General features: G+C 37.4%; 2 protein-coding genes across 2 annotated transcripts in view; one reads left to right on the top strand and one right to left on the bottom strand.

Moving 5' to 3' along the window:
• Positions 1-316: 316 nt before the first annotated feature.
• Positions 317-1,267, top strand: LOC118836622 (olfactory receptor 51F2-like). Its single transcript, XM_036743862.1, has one exon. It carries the CDS (start codon positions 317-319, stop codon positions 1,265-1,267), a length of 951 nt encoding a protein of 316 aa, XP_036599757.1.
• A 12,388-nt stretch (positions 1,268-13,655) lies between these two features.
• LOC118836621 (olfactory receptor 51E2-like) overlaps positions 13,656-13,996 on the bottom strand; it is a 1,133-nt gene continuing 792 nt past the window's right edge. Inside the window, exon 2 of the mRNA XM_036743861.1 lies at positions 13,656-13,978. Within this exon, the coding sequence (XP_036599756.1) occupies positions 13,656-13,978 (323 nt within the window). The remainder of the gene's footprint in view (positions 13,979-13,996) is intronic.

Genomic DNA, 13,996 nt, shown 5'->3' with positions numbered 1-13,996 from the left:
GTACTGCTGTCCTTCACCATAAGGAACTCTTCCAAAGAAAGACTTCTATTTCTTCCAAAAAACTCTTCCATTTTGGGGGAATATTCCTCTGAATGATCGCCAACAACTTCTCTATAGGGCACAGTACACATTGTGCTTTTTCGGGTAACTTTATTGGGAGCAAGTTAAGGAGAAGCACTTTATCTTCTCTTTTTTGAATACCCCAGGACTACCACAAGGGACTACTTGCATTGTAAGGGTTCAATGAATAGCTTCTCTCTCTTTTTTCTTCCAGGATTTAGAATTTTGGCTCAGAATTTTGCCTCTTCTGCTCAATATGCTACCTTTTATTAACACTACTTCTTCCCTCACCTTCCTTCTCACTGGTGTTCCTGGACTGGAAGCCTTCCACAGCTGGATCTCCATTCCTTTCTGTTGTCTTTATGTAACTGCCCTTTCGGGGAATGGCATGATCCTCTTTGTCATCATCACTGAATCAAGCCTCCATGAGCCCATGTACTATTTTCTCTCTATGTTGTCCACCACCGACCTGGGTTTGTCTATCTCTACCCTGGTCACCATGCTAGGCATCTTCTGGTTCAATGCCAGAGAGATCAGTTTTGATGCCTGCCTAGCCCAGATGTTCTTCATTCAACTCTTCACTGTCATGGAGTCCTCAGTACTCTTGGCCATGGCCTTTGATCGCTTTGTGGCCATCTCTAACCCATTGCGATATGCCACTATTTTAACAGAATCCAGAATTGCCCAAATTGGAGTGGCAATTGTCACAAGGGGGACACTCATACTTACACCAATGGTCCTTCTTCTTAAACGCTTGTCCTACTGCCACAGCCATGTACTCCATCACTCCTACTGCTTCCACCCTGATGTGATGAAGCTGTCATGTACAGATACCAAAATCAACAGCGCAGTAGGATTAGCTGCCTTGATCAGCACTGCTGGGGTGGATTCCATCTTTATTCTCCTCTCATATGTATTGATCATTAAAACTGTCCTCAGCATTGCCTCTCCAGAGGAGCGGCACAAGGCTTTCAGCACATGCATCTCCCACATTGGAGCTGTAGCTATCTTTTACATTCCTCTCATCAGCTTGTCCTTTGTCCACCGGTTTGGGAAGCAAGCTCCTCCTTATGTGCATACACTCATTGCCAATGCTTACCTGCTCATACCCCCAGTGATGAATCCAATCATCTATAGTGTGAAGACCAAGCAAATCCGTAAGGCAGTGCTCAAAGTCCTACTTCAAAAGAGTCCTAAGTCTGACTGAGGATCCAAACTCCTCATTTCTACTCTTTATGGGAAAGATTCAAATATGCTGAGGGTCCAATCAATTAAGATAAACTTTTTTCATTGTTTTGGGGGACAGTGTAATTCAATTCACCTGCTCAGTGAAGCATCAGCAACACCTCACATGAGGAACGAAAAAAAAATAACAGTTTCACTTGTGGGTTAGTTTCACCCTGTAAAAGAAAATGTGACATTACTAGAGTGATCAATTTCTTAGTCAATCTTCTGTCATAGAGGGCAGGCAAGAGGTTATATTGTGTGCTTTGTTAAAACTTAAATTGCTTCTGTTTTTTTTTCCTGTTTCCAGACTTCCATTTAGCAATCTTCCATCATATTAGCAAGTAAACATTCTCCACAAATGCCACTTTGTAAAAGTCACAGCCAACCCCTTCTAAATTTCAATTGGCAAATATCTCCTGAAAACCTGTTGTGTTCAAGGTACTCTGATTATTGTAAGGAAATATGATGTGTCCTCTGAACTCAAGGAGCTAAGCTATATAGTTAGTTGAAGTGGAGAATTGAGGAGCTAAAGAACAAGGGTTTGAATGCTGGCGCTGTCACATAGTACCATTATGATGTTCTTCAAATCATTTAATCTTCTGGTCTCAATTTCTACTTCTATAAAACAAGAGGGATGGACTATATGACCTCTATGGTCCCTTCCAGCACTGAACTTATAAACTCTGAACTGTTCATTATACTATACTATAATTATTATATAGCATACTATATCATATTATTATTACACTATTTTATTATACTAGGTTCAAAGTCTAGAGTATGGATTTAGAATGACTATCCTGTTTTTTTTCTTTTTCTTCTTTTAAGTAACACTTCCTATTTTTTCTTTCTCTTGGAGTCAAATCTATTGGTCAAACACTGTATATATTGATCTTACTGACAATCAGACTTTGCTCAGGTTATCCAACCATCCATCCATCTATTTGCTTGTTTGTAATAACTCAGATCTAAATAGCACTTTTAAACTTAGAGGACTTCACTCATAAACATCCTAACACATATACAGAATATATAATATTAGCCTTATTTTATAGATAAAGGACCTGAGGTTAAACGACTTGCTCACAGTCACATAGATTTAACTCCACATTTCTTGATTCCAAGTCCAGTGTTGTGTCTACTATACCTCACTCTCTTAGCTAAGGTCATATAGCTGGTAAATATTAGAGTTTAACTAACATTTATTAAGTGCCTACACTATCCATTGAACTTCCCAATAAATGATCAAAGGATAAAAACATCTAGTTCTCAAAGGAAGAAATTTAAGTTATTTGGTAGACTTACAAGAGAATGGTCAAAATTATTAATAATTAGAGAAATATATATGAAAATACTTCTGAAATTCTCTCTTATGCTTATTTTATTAGAAAAAATCACAAAAAAGGAAAATTAAAATTGTTGGAGGCACTGCAGGAAGGTAGGCCTGCTCATGGACTGTTGTGGAGAACTAGAATATATAGGTCCCTATTTTTAGTAAAGCAGTTTTGGGGCAAAAAGTCTCTAAAATATACATATATATATATATACATACATACATACATACATATGTATATATATTCATTAATCCACATATATATTCATTAATCCACTGATACAGCTTCTAGGCTTATATATGAAAGAGATGAAAGAACAGAAGGACTCATGTGGACAAACAATATTTATGGCAGTTTTTTCTATTGTAATAAAGAACGCATTGGCTAAAGCAGTTATGGTATGTGAATGAACTGGAACATTGTAGTGGTATAAGACATTTTGAAAAGGTTAATTTCAGAGAAATTAAAGGAGTCTTGTATGATCCAAAGCAGAGAGAAATGAGAAAAACCAGGAGTGAAAATGATGATACCCTAATAACATTATAAAGAAAAATAGTTTTGAAAGACTTATGATTCTGATCAATGCAATGACCAACCACAATTCCAGAGAACTCATGAGGAAGCATTCTAACTACCTCCAGACAGAGGAATGAATAACTTAAAATGCAAAATGACACACTGGTTTTTCACATGGCAAATTTGATTTGCTTATTTGTTATAAGGATAGTGATCTATGCATATATGTACATATGTATGTATGTATGTATTTCATTGGAGGGTTGGTACAGAGAGAGGGGGTAGTGATATTTCTACTTAAAAAAATAAGAAAAGAGGATCATTGATAAATTTAAAAATTCACACAATAAAGTTAAAGACAGATGATCAGGACAGTATTAAAAGTAACGTTGAAATTTTATATGTTTATATCTAAGTACTGTATGTGTATATACTCACATGTACATAAATTCATATGTGAATATATATATGCACATATGGATATAGAGAGACAAAAATGTGTATGTATATATATATATAAAATCAAGCTATACATAATAGAAATTTGTAGTTTTATACATAATCTCTCTTTTTATGTTCTATTTTCTCTATGGAACTATTCTCTCTGCTTAGAGACAGCTTGTGGGACAGTGGCTAGAGCATGGACCTTGGAGTCAGAAAGACATAACTTAAAACACAGCCTCAGATTATCACTAGATGTGTTACCCTGGGCGAGTCACATAACTTCTGTTTGCTTTAGTTTTCTCAACTGTAAAATGGGCATAATAATAGAACCTACCTCACAGGGTTGTTGTGAGGATCAACAGAGATAATATTTGTAAAAACATTTTCACACATTTCCTAGCACATAGCAGGTACGTATAAATGCTTATTGTCTGCCCCATTCCTCTTCGCTTTTCATTGTTTTTGAAATTCTGAATTTTTGGAAAAAGCTGCAATACCCTGTGAAGAGATTTGGATATATACAAAGGCAAATAAACACAACCATTGCCTTCAAGGAACTTATGGCTTAGTGAAGAGTTGCTTTACCAAAGACTTGTGGATCTCTTTGTCAGTCTGGTGAAACCACTGGGACATTTCTCAGAATGATATTTTTTAATAATTGAAGGAATCATTAAATTACTTTTAGAAGTCAGTGAAAATAAAAAGGTAACCTCCATTCACATTTGAAGACCTCTTGAAATCTGTCTGTGAACCTATTAAGGGCATATTGACACCAGATTTAAGAATTCCTATTTTAACAGCTTATATAATTACCTTCTTCAAAACCTGACTAAAATTTTCATCCTTTACTCATTCACCAAGCATTTATTAATCACTTACTCTGCTATAAAGCATTGTACCAGACAAAAGCAATTTTTTTTGTTTGTTTTTATTTGCAGGGGGGAAGGACAGGCAATTGAGGTTAAGTAACTTGCCCAAGGTCACACAATAAGTGTGTCAAGTGTGTGAGGCCACATTTGAACTCAGTTCCTCCTGACTCCTGGGGCAGTGCTCTACTCACTGTACCACCTAGCTGTCCCGAGACAAAAGTAATCTTAATCTACATGTCTAACCTTTTCACTCCAGTGCTAAAAAAAAACAAAACAAACAAAAGCTTCATTAGCTCTTGTCTATAGAATAAAACCAACCCTGACATTCAAGGCATTTCACACTCTGGATGCACTGTGCCTTTTAAATATATCATAGTCTTTATTCCTTCACGTATTCTTACCCTGCCCTTTACCATCATCCTGCATTATATGCTGTCTCTCAATCCTGGAATGGTCTTTTCCCACCTGTACATTTGTCTCAAGCCTTCCCTTCCTCAAGGTCTAACTCATCTACCATTTCTTCTGTGTGTAACAACCATGGCAAGTAGAAGAAATTCCCTTTTTCCTTAATCTTCCATAACCTTTTATTGGCTTTTTTTTTTAAAAAAAACCACATTTAACGTAGACTAACTTGTATTACTCACTTGGGCAGCTATGTGGCTCAGAAGATGAAGTGAAGGTCTGAAGTCTTCCTGAGTTCAGATATGGCCTCAGACACTAACTGTATGACCTCAGGCAAGTCACTTACCCCTGTTTACATCAGTTCCTCGTCTGTAAAATGATGTGGAAAAAAAATGACAAACCACTCCAATATCTTTGCCAAGAAATCCATAAACGGGGTCCTGAAGAGTTGGACACAACTGAACAACAACCACAATTCATATTACAGTTATGCAATCTCATCTAATCTAAACTTCTCCCTACTAGTCCCTTAAAGGAAGGGACCGGATTCTTATGGTCTACATCACTATATCTTGTGGAGTGTCTATCCTGTTGTTGTTGTTCAGTCTTTTCAGTTGTGCCTGACTTTGTGACCCCATTTGGGGTTTGCTTGGCAAAGACATTGGAGAAGTTTGCCATTTCATTTTTTAATTTTTTTTGGGGGGGAGGCAATCAGGATTAAATGACTTGACCAGGGTCACACAGCTAGTAAGAGTGTGAGACCAGATTGACTTAGGAAGATGAGTCCTCCTGATTCCTGCCCAGAACTCCATCAACTGTGCTACCTAGCTGCCAATGTCTATCATGTAAGTACATTTTAATGAATGTTTTTGAGTTGGTCAAAGAATTTATGAAGCATTATGTTCTAGGCACTCTGCTAAGCACTAGGGATACAAAGAAAAGCAAAGATGGAACCTGCCCTCAAGGAGCTCACACTATAATGAGGGAGACAACAAGAAAAATGTACATACATTTTCCAGTAAATGAATGAAATGATAAATTAAATGACTAAAAATATTAATACCATTTCATAGATGAATTTCAGGATGAAACCATTTAAATAGAGATGGGAGGGGTGGGGGAAGATAAATATCCTGGTGGTCAGTAGATCTCCATTTTAGCATCAGTTTCTGGTAAATTTACTGAGTGATTTTGAAAGAGTCATACATTTCTCTAGTCATCTTTTGGAAAAATCAATGACACTATACTGACCCCTGCCAACTCAGAAGAGTTTTTAGAATTAAGTGAAATAACACAAATGTATTGGAAAAAAGGAACCTTCTAAAAAATGGCTACCTGTATTATGTACAAACAAAATAAAACAAAACAAAAAAAACTACTTTAATATTAATTATTTAACAAAAGTCCTACAAAAACTCTTTAAATTAAAAAAGTTAGGAATGATCATACTGCCATTAACCCCCCCCCCCATTTTACAGATGAGGAAAGTGAACCTCAGCCAGGTGCAATGGTTTGATCAAGGTCACAAAGCTATTACATGATCTTTGAAGAATTGTAGAGGGTAAGATAGATGCTTCAGGATTCAACAAAGGCAACTCCATTTTTATTTTCAAGAAAGGAAAATAATGGGGGGTGGGGTAGAGCCAAGATGGTGGAGCAAAAGCAGGACTTGCTTGAGCTCTCCCTCAAATCATTCCAAACACCTGTAAAAAATGACTCTGAAATTCTAGAATTACAGACCCCATGAAATGACCAAGTGAAACAATTATCCAGCCCAAGATAGCCTGGATGTCACTGGGAAGGGTCTATCACACTGTGCTGGGAGTAGAGCACAACCCAGCACCAGCCCAGACCAAGCTGGAGCAGACCAGGCAGAGCAAGCTTCAGGGCACTGAATCACTGAGCTGTCATGGTTTCCAGACTTCTCAACCAAAAAATGCCAAAGACAATTTAGCAGGTAAGTGAGAAAACTCTGTTTACCTGGGTGAGAGAAGGGTGTCATCTGGCCCCAGCCCCAGGGTGGCAGATGTGGCTGCAGCAAAAGTGGCAGCAGCAAGCAGAGGCTATTTCCATAGCTCCATGCCCACAGGATAGTGGGGGGAATCAAGCCACTGATCAGACTACAGGGCAAGGATCTCTTTGCTGGTGCTGAGGCAGATTCTCTTGCTTTGCCCTGCTTGGGTGTGGGTTGCAGCCCTGGTTGGCCATCCTGGAGTGAGGAGGAGTGCTAGTATGGCAAAGCTTTTGGTGGCTGTGGAGAGGGAGTCTTCCTAGCAGTTCTAAGGCATAAAAGAGTCCTTGAGGACACTCACAGACCAGAGCACAGGCAAGGAGAGGAGTAAACACCTGTCCTTGAATCATGCCACCACAGAAGAACGGAAAATTTATAGGGCCTATAAGTAGCTCAGAAACAGCTGGCAAAACCCTGAAGCTTGCACAGAGCACTCTCCACTCCGGAAGCAGAGTCATATCTTGACAAAGAGCTCAAAAGTCAAGTAATTGGCTGGTGAAATGAGTAACAGCATTAGAAAATCAGACTATAGAATCTTATTTTGATGATAAAGAAGATCAAAACATACAGCCAGAGGAAGACAACAAAGTCAAGGATTCTACACCGAAAGCCTCCAAGAAAAATATGAATTGGTCTCAGGCCATGGAAGAGCTCAAAAAGGATTTGGAAAATCAAGTAGATTGAGGAAAGAAAGACTGAGGAAAAGTTAGGAAAAGAAATGAGAGAGATGCACGAAAAATCATGAGAAATGAGTCAACAGCTTGCTAAAGGAGATCCAAAAAAAAAAAAAAACAGAAAAAAATAACACATTAAAAATAGACTAACCCAAATGGCGAAGGAAGTCCAAAAGCCAATGAGAAGAATGCCTTAAAAACAGAATTGTCCAAATGCAAAAGGAAGTCCAAAGCTCACTGAAGAAAATAATGCCTTAAAAATTAGAATGGAGCAAATAGAAGCTAATGACTTTATGAGAAATCAAGAAATTATAAACAGAACAAAAAGAATGAAAAAAATAAAAAAAAAACTATGTGAATATCTCATTAGAAAAACCACTGCCTGGAAAATGGTTCGAGGAGAGAAAATTTAAAAACTAATTGGACTACCTGAAAGCCATGATCAAAAAAGAGCCTAGACAACATCTTTCAAAAATTATCAAGGACAACTGCCCTGATATTCTAGAGAAGAGGGTAAAATAGAAATTGAAAGAATCCACCAATGACCTCTTGAAACAGATCCCAAAAGGGAAAACTCCTAGGAATATTGTGGTCAAATTCCAGAGTTCCCAGGTCAATGAGAAAATATTGCAAGCAACCAGAAAGAAACAATTCAAGTAATGTGGAAATGGAATCAGGATAACACAAGTTCTAGCAGCTTCTACATTAAGGGATTGAACAGCTTGGAATATGATATTCCAGAGGTCAAAGGAGCTAAGATTAAAACCAAGAATCACTTACCCAGCAAAACTGAGTATAATACTTCAGGGCAAAATATGGATTTTCAATGAAATAGAGGACTTTCAGTATTCTTGATGAAAAGACCAGAACTGAATAGAAAATTTGACTTTCAAATACAAGAATCGAGAGAAGCACAAAAAGGTAAATAGGAAAGAGATATCATAAGAGACTTTTTAAAGTTGAAGCATTTACATTCCTACATGAAAGATAATATTTGTAACTCATGAGAACTTTCTCAGTATTAGGGTAGTTGAAGGGAATATATACACACATATGTATGTATATATATATATATAGTATTATATTGTATTTTATATATATGTATTTTATACATATATATATATAGACAGAGGGCACAAGATGAGTTGAATATGAAGTTATGATATCTAAAAATTAAGGGGTGAGAAGAATATATTGGGAGAAGGAAAAAGGGGTGATATAATGGGATAAAATATATGACCTAAAAGAGGCAAGAAAAAGCTGTTATAGTGAAAAGGAAGGGGGGAGGTGAAAGAGAATGAGTGAACCTTACTCTCATCAGATTTGGTTTAAAGGAGGGAATAACATACGTACTCAATTGGGTATCTTACCCTACAGGAAAGTAAAGGGCAAGGGGATAATGCTGGGGGCGGGCGATGATACAGGCAGGGCAGACTGGGGGAAGGGTAGTCAGAAGCAAATACTTTTGAAAAGGGACAGGGTCAAAGAAAAAAAATGAATAAATTGGGGAAAGGACAGGATAGTGGGACATATAGTTAGGCTTTCACAAAGTAACTACTATGGAAGTTTTGCATAACAATACAAGTATAACCTATATTGAATTGCTTGCCTTTTCAAGAAGGGTGGGTGGGGAGGAAGAAGAAAGAATCTGGAACTCAAAGTACTAAAAACAAATGCTAAATATTGTTTTAACATGCAACTGGGAAATAAGATATATAGTCAATGGGGTATAGAAATCTATCTTGCCCTACAACAAAGTAAGGGGGGAGGGAATAAGGTGAGGGGAGTGGGGTGATACAAGAAAGTGCAGACTGAGGAAAGGGGCAATCACAATACATGCCATCTTGGGGTGGGGAAGGGGAGAGATGGGGAGAAAAAGTATTATGAAAACTAAAAATAAATTAATCTTTAAAAAAAGAAATGAAAAGAATGGAGTCCAAAAACTACAGGCCCATGAGTGTGACTTCATTTCTTGGTGAAGTTCTAGGTTGTCTTATTTAAGGGATAATAAGTGAACATCTAGGAAAGGCTTAATGTAGGAATGAAAAAAAAAGAATAAGCCTTTATCATGTGCACACTATGTGCCACACACTATATCCTAGCCACTGTGTAAAGCACTGAGAGCTACAAATACAAGCAAATAAGAATTTCAGTTGGAAAGGGAAGAAAATAGCTCAGCAGAGGTTCCAAAAGAAAAAAAAAATAAAGCTTCATCAAAGACAATATATGCCTGATTAATCTAATTTTCTTAGAATTATCATACTGATAAAACAGGAGAATGCTATACGTACAGTTTGCCTGAAGTTTGTACTTCAAATTATTTTATTCTATCCTTATCCAAGTGATGAAGAGCTGGATGATGGTACAATCAAGTAGATACAGAACCGTGTGAATGGCCAGATGCAAAATAATTATTATTAGATATGAGATAAACTTGGAAGGAAGTGTCTGGTGGAGTGATCGGGGATTTATTTGTCCTTGTGCAGTTTAATGTTTTAATAAATAATTTTATTAAATGCATAGATGTCATGCTTTCCAAATTATCAAATGGCAAAAGCTGAGGATAGCTAACAATGAATGATGTGATTCAAAAAGATTTTGATTGCAAATGAGTCAAATAAATAAAATGGAATTTACATTATTTATGCATTCAATAAGCATTTATTAAGTACCTATTATATGCCGGGAATTACCAAAGGAAAGACAAAAATAAAATGCCACAGCCTCTCAAGTAGTTTACATTTCATTGGATATAAATGTTCATAGAAAGTTGAATCGAAGGTAACGGCTGGGATGAAAACACTCACATCATGAGTAACCCCCTGAAGCAAGTTGTATTTGAACTGGGATTTGAAATAGCTAGAGATACAAAGCAGAGGTGAGGAAAAACTGCTTTCCAGAATATAGGTATAGCCCATGCAAAGTCAGTGAGATGGGAGGTAGAAAATTATGTACAAAGAACAGAAAGCAATTGTTTGTTCAGACTATAGAGTCCAGGAAGGATAGTAACGTGTAATAATCAGGAGAGTATCCAGAGGACAGAAATCAAGATGGTGAAGGGTCTTAAATTCATGCCATAGGATTCAAATTGGAGTCAAAGCCCTGGGTTCTGGTCTTGGTACTGGCACTTATAAATCTTGTGAGGCTGGGTAAGTCACTCTTCTCTCTGAGCCTCAGGTTTTGAGTTCTTTTTTTCACCCGTGAAATGGACAACAATTGAAATAACTATTTCATAGGTATGTGGGCATTTATATAGTACTTTCTTTTACCCTTTTTGAATGCACTTAATTTAATATCTTTTCGGAAACCTGTCACTTGACACTGAACCAATTGATAGAGTGCTGTCCTGGAGTCAGGAATAACTGGGTTCAAACTTGGCCTCAGATGCTTAGTGGCTATGCGATCTTGGTCAAGTCATTTAACCATTCTTTGCATCAGTTTCCTCAACTCTAAAATGGGGATAAAAGCAACTAGCCATCAGGGCTGTTATAAGGATCAGGTAAGATAATATTCATAGAAGTGCTTAGCACAGAGCCTGGTACATAGTAGGCACTATATAAATGCTTATTCCCTCCCACTATTGACAATTAGTCTGGTCATTTAATCAATTCTATCTATCTGATCAAATCAAACCTATCTGATTGTATTATTGTCTAGAGTATATCTCTCCACCTTCTTTCACACACACATAAAAAATTACAATGAAAAATTTTGCCAAAAGCTGGGTAAACTGAATATCTACAACATTCACATCCTCTAGTTAGCAATCCCATATAAAAAAGAAAATGAGGTTAATTTGGCATAATCTATTCTTGAAGAAGCTATATTCTTTTCTTTCTATGTGTTTGTCAACTATCTCTTTAATGAATTTTTCTTCATTTTTCCCAGGAATCAAATTTTCTAAGTCTTGTTGAACCCCACAACTATCATACCCATGTTTTTCTTTCTATTAACATGGCCATCACCTTATTTCAAGTCATCATCTCTTGTCTGAACTATTGAAAAAAAACTTCCAATTGGACTTCCATTAACGAGTTTCTTCCTTCTCCATTCAACTTTCCATAGACGTGGCCCCTTATTAATATTTCCTAACCCAGGAGTCCAATTGGCCAAATCTTATATTGTCTCCCCCCACCATAATAACAAGATAAAGACTGTTGCCCAATCCATTCTATATTATTCTGTATATAAAACAGCTGCAGATACTGTGAGAGCATAACTTCTTGAGAAACATTGATGTCCTCTGCTTCCTCTAGGATAAAATGAAAAGTTCTTAGCTTTGCGTTTAAAACCCTTCACAAATCTGGCTCTAACCTGTCTTTCTGGGCTCATTACACATTGCTTTCATCTACAAACATGCCTAAGTCTTCCCCATCCTACAATGAAACAAAACAAACTTAACTAGGTCCCAGCATTACATTTACTTCTTATTCTATATCTCTTCTTCCTTAAATTACCAAACTCCCTGAAGAAGTCATCTACACAGAAGACTCCAATTCCTCTCTTCTCCTTGTCTTTCAAACTCTCTGCAATCTGTTTTCTGAACTCATCACCAAATTGAATCTACTCTCTCCAAAGACACCAATGATTTCTTAATTGCCAAATGTAATAATTTATTCTCTGTCCTCATCTATCTTGACCTCTTTAAAATAGTTGATATTATTGGCCATTTTCTCCTCCTACATACTTCCTCCCCTCTGTTTATTTTTTTGGCACTGCTCCCTCCTTGTTCTCCTTCTATCTGCTTGATTACTCCTTCATGGGTTCCTTCATCATGTAATACTCACTAACTGGCTTTATCCTTTTCCTCCCCGCCCCCAACTATTTTCCCCTCTATACAGTCTTACTTGGTTACCTCACTGCCTTCCAAAAGTTGAAATGACAACTCTGCTTGGATGACTCCCAGATTTATATACCCAGGCCTAGTCTTTCTGACATGCTCCTGTCACATACCAAAAACTGCTAGTCCGAACATGATGTGCCATGGATATCTTAACTCAGCATATCCAAATTTGAACTTCTTTTCTCCCTAAACTCATGACTCTTATGAAATTCCTTATTTTTGTTGAAGACACCACCATCTTTCTAGTCACCCAGCTTTGTAATCTTTGTCTTATTCTTGACTTGTTGCTGACACTCAGCCCACAATCAAATCTATTCCACAATTCAATCAGTTGCTCTGTATTCTACCTTCCTCAAAATTACTGAAGTTATTTTACTTAAGTATATGTAATCTCCCTTGCACACTTGTTTAATAAACTCTAGTGGCTCTGTGTTACCACTAGGATCAAAACCAAAGTTTTCTCTTTATTATTTAGATTCTGTTGTGTCCTGATCCCTTTCTATACTGGCTATTTCCAATGTGTAGGGTATATTCACTCCTCACTTTTGCGTCTCAGAATCTCTGGCTCAAGTCTCAGTTAAAGTACTATCTTCAACACAGAGGCTTTCCTGACTCCTCTAGCTGCTGGAACAGTTTCTTCCAAATTGCTTTTGAACATGTATATGTAAAAGTGTGTATAGGTGTGTGTGTGCATGTATGTATGTATGTATACACACACATACACACAGTTAAATGTGCATTTTGTCTCCCTCATTAAAAGGCATGTAGGGGGTGCAATGGATAGAGCACTAGGCCTAGAGTCAGGAAGACTGGAATTTAAATTTGACTTCAGTGGCTGTGTGACCTGGGCAAGGACCTTAACCTTTGTCTGCTTCAGTTTCCTTAATTATAAAATGAGGATAACAATAACACCTTTCTTGCAGCTTTGTTTTGAGGATCAAATAAGATAGTATTTGTAAAGCTCTTAGCACAGTGCCCGGCACGTAGAGAAAAAATGTTGACTTTAGCTGTTATGGTTCTGTGTGCAGATCTTTATTATAAGTCCTGTTATTCGTATATTTCTCTTCTTTGTTCATCCCTTATACTAGCTTTGTCAGCAACAGGTGAAAACCATTTGACAACATTCTACTCTGGGTTACATTGAAGCCTCACTGCAGAGTAGAGATTATAGTATTTCCCCAGAACCCTTGGTCAATGAGAATTCACAGCTAAGCAAATACAATTGATTGCCTTGGAAGCTGAAACTCCTTTAGTTATATGGGGGAGAAATTAATATCAAATCTGGCTTCCCTTGGGAAGGAGAACTTTGTGAATGGCTTTGCGTATCTGCTTGGTCTTCACACTATAGATAATAGGATTCATAACAGGAGGAATGAGTAGGTACACATTTGCCATTAGTGTGTGTACATATGGAGGGGCTCGTTTTCCAAATCTGTGGACAAAGCACAAGCTGATTAGGGGGATGTAGAAGATGGCTACGGCACCAATGTGGGATATGCATGTGCTAAAAGCCTTGTGCCGCTCCTCTGGAGAGGCAATGCTTAAGACGGTCTTAATGATCAGAACATAGGACAGCAGGATAAAGACAGAATCCACCCCTGCAGTGATGATGAGGG

Source organism: Trichosurus vulpecula, chromosome 2 (assembly GCF_011100635.1).
Source record: "Trichosurus vulpecula isolate mTriVul1 chromosome 2, mTriVul1.pri, whole genome shotgun sequence".
In the NCBI taxonomy this organism is placed as follows: Eukaryota; Metazoa; Chordata; class Mammalia; order Diprotodontia; family Phalangeridae; genus Trichosurus; species Trichosurus vulpecula.
The sequence above is the reverse complement of the archived record's forward strand: the minus strand, read 5'-3'. Positions and strand labels throughout refer to the sequence as shown.

Coding starts and splice junctions, on each gene's coding strand:
- LOC118836622 (XM_036743862.1), top strand. CDS start 317: ATGCTACCTTTTATTAACACTACTTCTTCCCTCACCTTCCTTCTCACT.